Source organism: Ceratotherium simum, chromosome 23 (genome assembly GCF_057802395.1).
Source record: "Ceratotherium simum simum isolate JZ-2026a chromosome 23, ASM5780239v1, whole genome shotgun sequence".
In the NCBI taxonomy this organism is placed as follows: Eukaryota; Metazoa; Chordata; class Mammalia; order Perissodactyla; family Rhinocerotidae; genus Ceratotherium; species Ceratotherium simum.
In genome coordinates, this window is record NC_141922.1 from 1,629,518 (window position 1) to 1,644,198 (window position 14,681).

Genomic DNA, 14,681 nt, shown 5'->3' on the forward strand with positions numbered 1-14,681 from the left:
AGAGCACGTGCAATGGTCCTGAGGCATGAAAGAGCGCATGGAGGATTTGGAGGAAGACCAGGCAAGCTGGAACATGGAATGAGGGGAGAGTGGAACAAGCTGGGCAAGCGGTCTTGAAGCAGTGAGGAGGAGCCTGGGTTTCATTTTCAGTGCACCAGGAGCCAGTGAAGGTCCTGAGCAGGGGAGTGAGGAGATGGACGTACATTTTACAATCAGTTTGGGGCTGTGGGGAGGCAGGAAACGAGGGGAGATGGGTTAGATGGAGGGGAGGCTGGGGGCTCGTCTTGGGAACAGAACTGCCAGCACATGCTGCTGGCTGGATGTGGGTGTGCAGAGGACTTGGGCCTCAGGCTGGAGTGTGGCTGGAGGCCCGCCTTCTGAGAGGGCAGATGGCTAGGGAGGAGGAGGGGCTTGTGAAGGAGGCACACACAGCCGAGTTCTGTCCTGGACGTGTTCTCCACCAGAGTGGACGCGGCGCACCAGTGCCCCTTTTAGTCTGCCCCTCACCCTCTGCGGGCCCGGCCACCGTGTCGCCTCCTGGGTTGGTTTCGGCGGGGTGAGGGCACCCCCGTTTCCTGTGAGGGTGGGGAGACCTGGGGGCTCTCTTACTCCTGTGGACGCTTAGCCAGTCCCCATGTTTTCCCCCCGCCTTTGCCCCTCCTTCAGGGGGACCCATCCCCCTGTCCCTGAGCCCTGCCAGGCTCCTCGGCCTGAAGGGGCACCTCAGGTGCTCAGGTTTCTGCCGAAAGCTGCCTCTCCTCATTTTCCCGCGTCTGAAACCTGGCCGACAGCGCTCACCCTTCCCTGTCCTCGTGACCCGTCCCTGTAGCCCTCACCCAGCTTCACGGGTCTGAGTGGGACCCCCACCCTCAGCCGGGCCTCCACTGCTGGGCGTCCTGCGTGCTGTAGGATGCTGACCCGCTTCCCTGCCCCCACCCACCAGACACCAGTAGCACCTCTCCCCAGGGATGACAACCAAAAATGTCCCCAGAATTGCCAACGCCCCTTCTGGGGGACAGAATTACCCCTCGTGAGAACAGCTGCTCTGAAGAAGGCAAAGGGCGCAGAGGACAGGACAGACTCGAGCTCTTCAGAACTCAGGACCAGCCAGGGTGACCGTCCAAGGAAGCAGGCAGGGGGCCTCCCAGATGCCCTCCAGGGTTATGACTGCGGGCCTCGAGCACCGACGGGTCCTATCTCAGTTTCCCAGGTATCTAGGGCCGGAGAGGCATTGTCTACAGAGGGACACGTGTTTTGTCACGGCCAGCGGTCACTCCCATCCTAAGTGAGCAAATTCCTTTTCTCATTCCTTTTCTCTTAATGAGTTTGGTTAATGTGAGGCAGCCCCCAAGAGACACATCCGGAGGCAGTGACCAGTGGGTGTCTGGCTCTGCAGCCAGGCCCTGGGCTGGGAGGCAGTGGTGCCTCCCTGGGGAGTCTCGCCTGTACCCCTAAACTGCAGGGAGATCAACAGAACACGGGGAACAGGTCAGAACAGATGTTTATTACAGGAGAAAACAGACAACCGCAGGCCGCAGGACAGGACGCATCTGGGAAGAACACGGGAGGCAGCCGGGAAGTGACGCGGGGCTGGCACAGCTCCCGGCGGGACTGAGAAAACACCACAGGGACTGGCAGCCAAGAGAGAGCATCTGCCCGAAGTGTGGGGTACTTCCTCTCCGGGGACAGAAGGGAGGAAGATGTTGTAAAGCGGAAGTTCAACAAATTCAGCTAGCTGGAAAGCTAAATTTCTGAACAGTAAAGATGACAGTGGGAAACACTAGACTAGGAAAAGTGTCTGCACGGCTGGCCCATGGCCACCAGCTGTGGGCCAGAGCGCTGACCACCCAGGGCCGGTGACCCACCAGGGGGATGTAAGGAGAGTTCCAACTCGCCGAGTACTCGGGCTCACCGGGAACGTCACACGGTGAAACCAAGCGGCACGGACACCACAGATGGACCAGACCGGATGCCATGTGGTGAGGCTGCAGTGACGTGGCTGACACAGGGCACGTGAGGTGAGACAGGGGGACGCAGTGTGACCAACACTGGGCACTCCCGGTGCCGAGACTGAGGTGCACATGGGGCTGAGGCACCCAGGTGCTCACCCCCCAAGATGCCGTCTTCAGGCCTCGGACACCCAGGCCTCGAGTCTGCAGGGGACTGCGGGCAGCAGTGCCAAGCCCGCCTGTGGCCAAGCCTGGATCCGGTGGGACTGGTCGGGGAGGACCACCCTCTCTGTGATTGGCTGAAGAGGCGGCTGGCGTTTGTGAGGAGGAAACCAGAAGGCGGTGAACTCCGAGCTCGGCACACAGAGAGAGGTCCTTGAAGGCACAGGCTGCCACTCGGAGCAGAGCCCTGTCCTTGTGCAGGTGGCAGACCTGGAGCCCACCCCAGCCTCTTCGCGGTGGGGCCCACCCCGTCCCCCAACCCGTTCCCTCTCCCGTCCCAACGCTGCTTCCCTGGCCTCAGAGACACCCCCTTCAGCCCTCCGTCCCAGCTCCCTGAGAACCCTGCCCTCACCACGACCTCTCTCTGTCCCCTCCAGAGCAAATGTCCAAGTGTTCCCAGCACCATGGGCTCCTGCCGCGAGCACCACGACCCGGGAGCCCTGGGCCTTCCTCCCTGGTGCTGAGGCTGCAGGCCCTCTTACTCTGCAGCACATCCTGGTGTCTGACTCACTTGTAGAGGAAAGGAATGATCACATCTTGGTGCCCAAATTGGGGCCAAACACCAAAGGTCATTAGAAATAGAGCCCAGGTGGCACCCTGGTGCCCACAGCCTCCCTAGGATGCAGTGAACCCGGTGGGGGCAACCAGAGGCCAAAGTCACTGGTCAGCCCCCTCCCCCTGTGGGGAGAGGAAGCAGAGCCCCACCTGTTCTGTGGCCCTCACTGTCCGCCTCCCCCAGGGCCGGCTCCCACCTTCCCTCAGATCATGGCCAGGACAAGGACCGCAGGGACAGATGCTGGCACGGCTCACAGAATGCCGGTGTGAAGGACGATCGACGTCACATCCCTGGGACATCTGCAGGTGTCCCCGGGTCTGGTTCAAGGTCCTCTGCGGCCTTTGCCCTGACGCCAGATCATTCTGGAGCCATCCCAGCGCTCTCCATGCCGGACCAGGCGTCGGGCGAGGAGCCTGGGCGGGTGGACGAGGTGCCCTGGGGTGTTTCTGTGGTTGATGCCTTAACAGTTTTCCTGCAACAAGAACGTAAGAACAGGTGCTCAGCGGGGTGGGGACACCCTGAAGGTTTCTGCGGGACATTCTCTGAACACTGAGAAAGTTCTCGACGGCCTGCGGGTGTTTCTACCTGGAGTGCGTTCCTAGAACGCCCAGTTGGAGGAGAGAAGCTGAGCGCTCCCACTGTGAACTGGTGAACCTCTGGAAAGGCTGGAGAACCATAAGAAGGCTCCCTGCAGTGATTCTAGTTTTGGAGTGTCAGTGCTCTCATGGGGCCTCTCAGATGAAACGCTTCCCTCTACTCACCCTGGGCAGGCGTCTCCCTTGAGAGCAGACTTTCTGCTGCAGGCTGCCCGTCTGGCAGTGACAGCCCCCACGGCTGTGTCCCCACCTGTCCATCAGCACAGGGATGCTGGACGAGGTCTCCTCTCTTCTCACCCACAGCCTTTCTCTTCTCTTCCTTCTTGATCTCTGTTCCTCCTCGGAGCTCAGGAATGTGGGATTCTTGTTAGTTTTTAGGCTCCTTTATATGCATGTTTCATCAGAAACTTCTTGCTTTGGGGGTGATCTGCTCTCACAACCTGAAAAGGATGAGAAATACCTTTTGAATAAATACAGAAGTGCAATTATTACCGTTCCTTTGTTGGCAGAAAGCCCACTGTGAAGTAGGGGACTGGCTTTGATCACGTGGAAGCTGGCTGGTTCTTGCCGAGACAGTGGCCAAGGGGTCAGATGGAGGGAGGGAGGGGAAGGAGTGTGTAGCTTAACCCGTGGACCCCAGACCTGGATGGCAACAGGATCGTGAGGAAAGTGCTTCTTATTTTTTAAAATCTTAAGAAAGTTGGGAAATATATCAAACACACATGAACTCAGGGTGTACGTGATGTGATGAAATTACAGCGATGGATCAAACACCAATTGCCCTCCATCCAGTGGGGCGCCTGCTGTCTGCCGAGCCCCTCTCCTGCGTCTAGTGTGGCCGTTCTTTTCTCTCTGGCTTTCCTACGTCTGGACCCCACACGGCACACTGTCTGGTTCTGCACTTACAGTCACTAAATCATACTGTGTCTTCTGTGACTGACTCTTGAGATCCACAGACGCTGATCTGCTTCTCCACTTCACTGTCGAGGCACATTTGGGTTATGTCCAGTTTTTCTGACATTCCACATGCACCATGAATACTACTGTACCTTTCTCCTTGGGCGCGTGTACAAAAGTTTCTCTAAGGTTTATTAATCAGTGAAACTTCTGGGTTAGCAGGGTATGCACATCTTCAACTTGCCAGAAAATGCCATTTTTGTTGCTAAAATGGATGACAGCTGTTTTTTTGTTTTTTGGTGAGGAAGATCAGCCCAGAGCTAACATCCATTGCCAATCTTCCTCTTTTTGTGCTGAGGAAGACTGGCCCTGGGCTAACATCTGTGCCCATCTTCCTCTACTTTATATGTGGGACACTGCCACAGGATGGCTTGATGAGCGGTGCATAGGTCCGAGCCCAGGATCTGAACCTGTGAACTTCGGGCTGCCGGAGCATAGCACGCCAACTTAACCACTACATCACCGAGCCGGCCCCCTAAAAGTGCATTTTGTTAATAGCATATCAATTTCAGTTGACTTCTTCCATTGTGCTAAAATACACATAATATTTATTATTTTAAATGTTTTGTAAGTGTACAATTCAGTGGCATTAAACATTCCCAATGCTGTGTGCCCATCACCACTACCTATACCCAAAACCTTTTCATCATCCCCAACAGAAACTCTGCTCCATTATACTCCCCAACCCCCCTCCCTCCAGCCCCTGGTAGCCTCCATTCTGCTCTGTCTATGCGTTTGCGCAGTCTGGGTCCCTTGTATAAGTGGAATCATACAATAATTGTCCTTCTGTGTCTGGCTTCTTTCACTCAGCATCGCGCTTCCCAGGTTCATCCATGTGGTGTGTCAATGCCTCGGTCCTTTTATGGCAGAACAGTATTCCACTGTGTGGATGGACGGGATTTTGTTTATCTGCTCGTCTGTTGATGGACACTTGGCTTGTTTCCACCAACGGCTACTGTGAACTATGCTGCTATGAACATTTACGTAGAGTCATCTGTCTGAGTCCCTGCTTTCAACTCTTCTGGATATGTACCTTAGCCGGCTTTTGTATATTGATCTTCTAGGTGACAACCTTGCTAAACCCTTAATAATTTCAATAGTTTGTGATTATTTTCAGATTTCCAGGTGGACAATAATATCATCTGCCAATACTGACAATTAGGGTTTCCATTCTAATCTTATGCACGTCTGTTATTCCTCATCTCAGTGCCCTGGCTGGAATCTCCAGTCCAATGCTGACTAGAGCGGTGACAGCCAGCACTGTCGTGTTCTTGATTTCAAAGGGAATGCTGTTTAACATTTGACCCTAAGGTAGAATGTTGCTATGCGTTTTGGTAGATATTCTTTATCAGGTTTAGAAAATTCCATTAAATTCCTTATTTATGAAGAAATATTAATCATGAATGGATGTTGAATTTAGGAAATATTTTTTGCAGCCATTGAGATGATAATATGGGGCCCCTCTCTCCCCTAAATCTGTTAAGTGTGAGAAAGCACGTCAATGCTGACCCATATTTGCCTTCCTGAAGTAAACCTAAGCTGGTCAGGCTATGTTATCTTTTTGTGTGCTGTTGGGTTTGCTAGTATTTTTTTTCTGATTCATATTCTTTAGTCAACTTTTTGAGGTTTAATTTACGTACAATAAAATGTGCCCATTTTAAATACAGAAGGCAGTGGACCTTTGACAAATGTATGCACCTGTGTAACCACCGCTGCGTGGAGACAGAGAACATGTCAACCACCCGATGGAGGTCCCCACGCCCTCCGCACTCACTCCCTTTACCTCAGCCCCAGCATTTGCTGGCATTTTGTGTGGGACTTGTGCATCAATGAGCATGTGACACTGCGCTGTAATTTTGATGTCACACTCACATAGCCTCATACAATAAGGTGGGCACGTGTCCCCTTTCTGTCTCTGAGTCCTGTAAGAGTGGAGTTGTTTGTTCTTGAATTCACCTGTACCCCACGTGGACCTGTGTGCTTCTGGGAAGGCTGTGTACTACAAGTACACTCTGTCCAGTGGTGAGGGGACTTTTCAGGCTGTTTCTTCTGAGTTGGCTCATCACTCCTCTTCCTTCTAACAACCACTTCACCCGAGTTCACACTCACTGGCTCGGCATTTTATCTTTTCAATCTCAGATGGATCTGTGTCTCCCTCCCCTTCTCATTCCTAATAATTTATTTGCTCCTTCTTGTTTTCTTGATCCTATTGCCAGAGAATTTCAATTTTAATGGTCCTTTCAAAGAACCAACTGTGACCTTTTTAATGCTCTCCACAGTATTCATTCCCATTAGTATTATTAATTTCTGTCCTTTATTATTTCCTCCCTTCTACTTGGAGTTTATTCTGTTGTTCTTTTTATAACTTTTAAAGTTGGATGCTTGGCTTATTGATTCCCAGCTCTTCTGCTAATTCTAACACAAGCATTTAAGCCTACATGTTTCTGTTCGGCTTCGGCTGCACCCAGAAGTTCTGACAGTCAGATTTTCATTATCACTGAGGTTTAAGTATTTTATAACCTTCTTTATGTTTTTCCTTTGACTCAGGTTATTTAGAAGGTTTTCTGTTTCCTGCAATGTGAGTTGCATTTGAACAACAATAAGATAAACATCAAAACAGAGATTAATCTGGAAGGTTTGGCTTCGGTGCTTGGCATGTTGTGACGTCACGATGGCTAACTGAGGAGAAAGGAGAACGGAGCCCGTCCGTCTGCGCCAAATGACAGGCAGCAAGAGAGGTCGCTCGCTGATTTTAGTTTGATTGTGTGATTTTTCTCATGACTGTAAACTGTATTTTTTTTAAATTTCCAAGTGTATTTTAAGTATTTTTCTGTCGTTGTTTTCCAGGCTGACTTAGTTGAAGTGAGCTGCAGTCTTCTCCTGGGAGAGGCATCAAAGGCCATCAGTGTGCATGGCCACCTCTCATCCACGTGAACAAATGTCCGCCCCACCAAGAACACTTACCTGTGACAAGAGCTGACGTTCAGGTGACAATCAGGTGAGCCAGCCCTGTACTCAGGGCTTCACAGAGGAAGTCATGGAATTAGGTTGAGCACTGCCAGCGCCCCCACTTCACACCTGAGGAAACCGAGGCACAAGGAGGTTGAGGATGCACCCAAGGCCCCACATCCCCAAAGCCTGGGGGCCAGGTTGGTAACCCCTGCCCGAGAGCCCTGCTCTTCACCACCTGCTTCCTCTCTAGGAATCAGAGACATCAGATGAGAACATGTGTTTTCTCTTCTAACAAACTGGCAAGGATTAAAACCCACCTGCCCTGCCGGAGAGGCCAGGGTAGACCTGCTGTCCATGTGCTACTGGGCCACCTACGAGGCACAACCCGGAGGAAGGCATTTGCCAGGATGATCTCCGCCTGTCATTCTGCTTCTGGGACCCGTCCTGTTGGCCCTAAGCATGGAAAAGATAATTATCACAGCTTATTTATAATGATCTAAACCAGAAACCACCTACATGCCCTGTTAGGAAATAAACAGAATAAGTCAACTTTTCTAACAATGGATCATTATGTAGCCATAAAAAATAATGCTTCCCACTGGTAATAACATGGAGACATAACAATATAGAAAATGATAATTTTCTGTAGTATATATATTGTAATATGTGATATGTTACATAACAATGTTATGTATAATAACATGTCATAGTATATTATAATACTATAATAAATAAAAACCAAACCAAACCAAAGCAGGTGCAGATACCCCCGGGACGTGTGAGGGCCGTGGCTGTGGCCGACGTCCGTGTGCCCACATCCCATCCTCCCTGGCGCATCAAGACAAGCAGCAGAGCCTGCTCTGAGCATCTCCCTGACCCCCTCCCCATGGTTTCTTTTTTTTTTAAATAAATTTTATTTATTTATTTATTTTCCCCCAAAGCCCCAGTAGATAGTTGTATGTCATGGCTGCACATCCTTCTAGTTGCTGTATGTGGGACGCGGCGTCAGCATGGCTGGAGAAGCGGTGCATCGGTGCGCGCCCGGGATCCGAACCCGGGCCGCCAGCAGCGGAGTGCGCGCACTTAACCGCTAAGCCATGGGGCTGGCCCCTCCCCATGGTTTCTTTACAGCTCCTGCACCCAGCTTTTCCCCACCAACATTTACTTCTGAAGGGCTCTAAGACTTACAGGATAGGGGGTGAATTCTCACATACCCCACCCTTCATCTAGAACAGGCCAATTCTGGCCCACCACTTGTTTTTGTAAATAAAGCTTTATTGGCACACAGCCACACTCATTCGTTTCTGTTCTGTCTGTGACTGCTGTCACTCATCACGGCTGAGTGCAGTAGTGACAGAGACGTGATGGCCGCAGAGCCAAGAACGGTTATTATCCGGCCCTTTACAGAAAAAGTTTGCCAACGCTGCTCTAGACTCAGGGCTGACTGACGCTGGGCCAGTTTGCTCTGTCACTCTCAGTGTATACACGTGTGTTGTTATCACTGCTGCTTTCCGAACATTTGGGAGTAAACTGCAGACGTCATGACTCTGTGCCCCTGAAAACCTTGGCGTGCATCTTTCGTGACAAGGACGCCGTCTGGCATGGCCGCAGGCCATGATCCAAGCGGGGAACTTTCAAATTGATGTGGCCCTGCCACCTAGTGGACACTATAGACCCAGGTTTGACAAATGTCCCAGTAACGTCCTTTGTAGCAACCTTCCCACCCAGGATCACACACCGTGTGTCTCCCCTAAGCCAGCCTCTGGCACCTCTTCTGGAACAATTTCGCCTCATCAGATGTCCATTTCTGGGACTACAAGAGCTGGATCACAGGTAGCAGTTTATGCCCTCACCCTCGGGCCGAGCTGAGTCGGGTGTGGGAGGAGGGCCTGCTGCACCGTGGAGCCAAGGCACCCAGCTTGGAGAGAGCTGTTATAACCTCATAGCTTTTAGAAAGAACAAAACTCTGTTAACTCGGAGAAACATTTCCATCGGGCGCACTCTGCCCTCTGTCGTCTGTGACTGCCCGATGGAGAAGCCCTGCTCCACCCTTGGGGCCTTCTTTCAGGAAGGAATCCCCAAAGACTACGGCCATTATTACTTTTTTAGCTCCAAATAGCTGAAAACATAGACATCAACATTTTCTTAATAAAAAGCCATATTACCTCCTGGTTGACAGTCACCTTGTCTCCCCTTATAGTGTGTCAAAATTCTAGGACACACCTCACCACCCTGGAGAGCCCAGAGCCCCATCCAGATCACTCCTGGAGGGAGACCAAGGGCGGGCACAGCACATGGACTTGACCAGGGCATAGGATGGAACTTGGGGGCCAGGCACGGAGAAGCGGAACTAACCTGAACAAAGAGCTGGCTCCTGCGGGGCAGGGGCAGACCACCTCGTGTCTGAAGGGCCACATGGTAGACACAGACTGGATCGAAGCTGCCATCAGGGTCCCAGGGCCCCCACCACGTGGCCAGGGCAGGACTCTCCCACGGTGGCAGCATTTAGGTCCTGAGGAGCCGTGTCCCGAGTGGTCCATCTGGGTAAGTCATGCTGCTCATCTGAGATGGTGGCTGGGCTGGAGGACACACAGAGGGTCCAGTTCCTGTGGACGGGGAGCTGAGTTCAAGGACTGGTGATTCAGCCCAAGGACGGAAGCCAGAGAACAAACCACAGGACCGTCACCGCAGCCAGCCAAGCAGGGATGGCGGGTTCCCGGTGCTCACTGCAGAAGCTCAGGGCCACAGGCCTCCTGCCAGGCTGCATGGGCATGGGCTCGGGACCCAGTGGGCCAAGAGTGTGCAGACCAAAGGAGCAGGGGAGAGGGCCGAAGCCTGAGTGGACGCCACAGGCAGGGGTGGCAGAGGGAGGCACCAGGCCACTGGCAAACGCCAGGTGCCTCTGCCGCTGGGCTGTGCTCCGAGGCTGCAGCCCGCCCTGCCAAGAGCAGTTCATACACGTGCCATCTCTGGTGCTGCATCTGTGAGGCGCTTCCACGCCATCACAGTGCCTTGATCCACAGAGATTCTCTGGACTAGAAAGGTCTTTAGCCACATATGGGCATTCGCTTACCTAATGGGTTGATTTTCCTGGTGTCAACAGGGACCGACGAGTAAAGGCGCATCGAACCCATTTCTCACGGACCTGGCATCAATCAGACGCTGAATGAGAAGGGACCACAGGGACAGGCCTGCCCAGGGTGGTGCTCGGCGGACAGCTTCCCCACACTCAGTGCTTCCTCCGCGGGTGATGTTTCCAATGGCGAATAAGACACGAGCTGTAGGCAAACCAAACGTCTTCCCACATTCCTTACATTCATATGGTTTCTCTCCAGTGTGAGTTTGCTGATGTTTCAGGGGATTAGAACCGCAGTTAAAGGCTTTTCCGCATTCACCGCATTTAAAGGGCTTTTCTCCAGTGTGGATTCTCTGGTGCTTAGTGACGTCGGAACTGTGCCTGAACGTCTTCCCACACCGATCACATCTGAAGGGCTTCTCTCTAGTACGCACCCTCTGGTGGCGGATATGATCTGTCTTGTGCTTAAAGATGCGTCCGCATTTGCTGCATTCATGGGGTTTCTTTCTCTGAAAAGGAATGAATACAGGAACGCCCTCAAAGTCATCTTTAAATGAAGCATCGAAGTCATCAAATATGTGTTCTTCATCGTCAGGATTCAGGCCGGGCTCTTTACTGGGCTTTTTAGCCAAAGTGGAGCTCTTGTTGGGCTGACTGTTCCCAGACACTTTCTCTTGTTTGGAAGTGTCCTTTGGCACATTTACTTCTTCCTTTGGGGTCTGGGTCTTCCTTTTTTTGCCCGTGCGCTTTTCCATCTCTCTCTGTTCCCAAGAGGGAGGAAGGACCACCGGAAGCCAGTAAAGGCTAAAGAGAAAGGCCAGGGGCAAAATTCTCCAGTCTCACATAAGAATTTCTTTGTCACCCCACCTCTTCAGAAAGGTCTTGCTTTAGACATAACTCTTCATTTTTCTGAGCTTGTAACTGAAGCTCTGGAACAGAAAATCTGCAAGAGAAGGCAGAGCACCACCAATCCTTTTGCTGCTGGAGCGAGCAAGGCCATGAACCTTAAACAAGTGTCTGGAAAAAACACAGCCCTGAGCTCTTTCAGCGCTGAATTACTAAGGGACAGACAGACAGGAGGGAGTGCGGGAAGGGGAGGGGGGCGGGGGGACATGGGAACATGGCCCACTTCCCTTCCCTGCTCACGTATTCCCACTTGGACGTCTAATGAGCGCCTCAAACCGGATGCAACCTGACAGAACACTTGATTTCCCCAGAGCCCTGGCCAACTCACTCTTCCTGGTTTTCCTTGTCTCGGTAAGTGGCATCATGGTTTACTCACCTGCTTACCAAAGAATTCTTATTCCTCTGCCAGGGGCCAGGTCTCCACATCTGTGTCCAGTAGGACTTGACGTGTACCATGGACCAATGACTGCCATGTGGCCTCTGGAGTTTTTCCCATCCTTCCTCCACTTCCTGTATTTGGGACCAGACAAGGCACTTTGGGGCTACAGGAGCCACATGTGCCCCTCATGGAAGACTCCCATCACCCGCAGCCTAGATTCTGAGCTGGATGAATCTCGGGGTTGGCTCCCTGTGGGTGCCCCTGCTCCCATCCTTGCCTCCCGGCCCTCCCTCTTGGTCCATTCTCCACACAGCAGCCAGTGAACCCCCATCACAGTCCTGCTCAAATCCCCAATGGCTTCTCTCATCCTTACTAAGCCCTACACACTCCTGCCCCTGCCCCATGACAGGCCCTGGCCCACCCTGTACTCCCCTTCAGCCATCAGCCTTTCGATTCCCCAAACATACCCAGTCCTTCCTGCCTCAGTGCCTGGTTGCTTTCAGAATCAGGCCCTGAGAGCAGGTGTTCGAGGGGCTGGCCCCTCACTCATTGAGCTCTGCTCCAAGGGCCCTTCTCGCAGAAGCCTCCCCGACCCCGACCAGACACTGCCCCCACTCCCTGTTCCTTACTCGCCTCTAGTTTTCCTTGTAGCACTTAACCTGAGCTAACTCATCCAGAGGGCCAGGGCCCCAGGTAACCATCAACTAGGACCTTGCTTGCGTTGCCTGAAAAATCGGATGTTCCATCCCTAATTCCACTTAAAAGCATCCCAATTTCACCACAGATTCAAACAGGAATCGGTCGGTCCCAGCAACAGGTCAGGCATCACCACACAGCTTGTATTTCATTTGTTACGAACCCTCATCTATTTCTTTCCTATATCATTTCTGAGCTTCCTTGATCTGCCTCCTCTCTCAGTGCTAACTCATAGGATCCCAGCACAAAACTCGACAAGCTTCAGGCTCTTTAACTGACAGTGAAAGAAATCTCCACCAGATTAGGAGAAAACGCTCTTTCCTCCAAGCTCCAAAGGAAGCAGATGGTGTTCTGAGTCCTCAAACCACCCTGCAGTGAAGCATCCCCCGGCCTGTGCCGGGTATCCTTATCTGCTAGGAGGGCGGTGGCCCTGACGGGCTCTTACCCAGAAATGTGGTGCTCGAGGTGACAATATTCCAAGCAACGTATGTTTCATGGTACAAGTACTGTGAATTCTTTGTCAAGTCAAAAGGGGACATCTGGGCTTTCCTCTTCTCTCCCAGGCACAGAGGCAACACATGAAAGGACTGGGCGGATTTCCCATCTTGACAAGCAGTTTGAGAGTCCAGTTTCTTCTGAATGAAAATGTGTACATACACCTGACTTACCTTCAGTCCAACATCCCTCTCTGAGGGCTCCACTGGAGGCAGCTTCTGAGAAGGCCATTTTCAGCATCCGGTGGGAGCCAGAACTGAAGATGAAGGAAGGTGATCTGGGCTGAGGGATCATGCAGAAATAAGGGGGCACCTCTGCTGGGGCAGGCAGGGGGAACTAGGGCAGAGGAGCACAGCCCCACTCAACCAGGCTGGAGTTTGAGGCTGGGGTCTAGTTTTAGTAGGAAACTGACGTGAAAACCAAGAACCAACATGAAGCTAACCAACCCTGGTGCCCCTTGCAGCCCGCCACTCTCCAGGGCAGGCTGGTTCTGTTGACTCCATTTGATGGAGGGGAGCGGTCCCTGAACCCGCTGAGCCCAACTGCCAGCCGAGGCCCTACATGGTGTTCCTCTGTGTTCCAAGTACTGCCCCCACCAGGACACCTGTCACTCCATGTTTGACTCGTCACTGACACGGCAGTCTCCCCATGAGGCACAGGTTCTTGAGGGCAAGGATCGTGTCTTTTTTATCCCTGAACCCCTGGATACTTGGCTAGAGTCTGCACATATCGGTGCTCAAGAAACATTCTAGATAACTGTTTTGTTTGTCCGACCCCAGCTGCCAGGTGCTCTCAAGGCAGCGACTGGATTTTCTCACTTCTCTAAGCGCTGTGCACACCAAGGAATAACAGTTGTTAAAGACGGAGCAGATCAGACATCACTGTCGCGGTCCTCATTTCACAAGCCTGTAGACATGAGCGGCTGCTACAGCCACACAGACAACTCAATCCACCTTGCAGAGGAGAGCCCGGGCGGAACGCCAGGGTGCTGGCACCTGCTGTGCAACTCCGGGGCTCCTCTACTCTCTCGGCCAAGCCTCCTGTAGCATGAAGCTGCGGGTGTCCGCCAGCAGCAGGACTCCGCAAACTCCTCACCCTAGCCATCTCCCCCGCTGCCTGCAGGAGCCTGCGTCTCAGAGAGAGACACGATCACCGAGGGGTTTGAGACCCAAGGGCAAACACGCACCCAGTGTGCGGGCCCCCGCCCGCCAGCGGCCACGCGGAGTGTCCAGGCCGAGGAGAAAGGCCAGGCCGAGAGGAGAGGAGCGCCATGCGCCCCCGCCCCCGCGCACGCAGGGCCCGGGGCCACGCCTTCGCCGCGGCCGCCCCGAGCTGGTGGGTCCTCGGGCAGCTTCGCCCTCCGCCCGCGGCGCCGGAGCCCAGGGAGGGAGGACGCTGCCCAGGGCGGGGACCCGCGCGACGCAGGCAGGACCCAGCGAGTCCCCGGCTGGAGGGCAGGGCGGGCGCAGCGCTCACAGGGGCCCGGGGTCGGAAAGGCGACCTCTCACCTTCTCGCGCCGGCCCTCGGGAAAATGGCCAGCTGAGCCGCCGGGCCCCGGCGCCCACCCGAAAGGCCCGCCCTAGGCCCCGCCCCTTCCGGTGCCGCTGTAGGAGGCGAGGCCGGCCTCTCGGTGGTGCGCGCGGAGGCCTCCGCCCCGCAGGTGGTTTCGCTCATCCCGGCCCCGGCCCGCCCGCCCCCGGCTCCGCAGGAAAGGCCCGCCCCCATGTCCCGCCCCTTCCGGCCCCGCTCTAGGAGGTGAGGCCCCGGGCTTCCGGGTGGTGTGCGCGGAGGCCTCCGCCTCAGAGCCGGCTCTTACCATCCCGCTCGGGTCCCACACGCCCACTCATCTCCCCTGCACCCCCTCCCTCCCCTCCGTCCTCCCTGCGCTCCCCTCAT

General features: G+C 53.8%; 1 protein-coding gene across 1 annotated transcript; it reads right to left on the minus strand.

Moving 5' to 3' along the window:
* Positions 1 to 1,483: 1,483 nt before the first annotated feature.
* On the minus strand, positions 1,484 to 14,284 carry ZFP41 (ZFP41 zinc finger protein). Its single transcript, XM_087447364.1, is given in 6 exon segments — positions 1,484 to 3,763; positions 7,245 to 7,358; positions 7,550 to 7,685; positions 9,588 to 9,838; positions 10,306 to 10,521; positions 10,524 to 14,284. Coding segments are annotated over 2 exon segments (600 nt in total). The 5' UTR covers positions 11,064 to 14,284; the 3' UTR covers positions 1,484 to 3,763; positions 7,245 to 7,358; positions 7,550 to 7,685; positions 9,588 to 9,838; positions 10,306 to 10,461.
* Between the last annotated feature and the right edge of the window lie 397 nt (positions 14,285 to 14,681).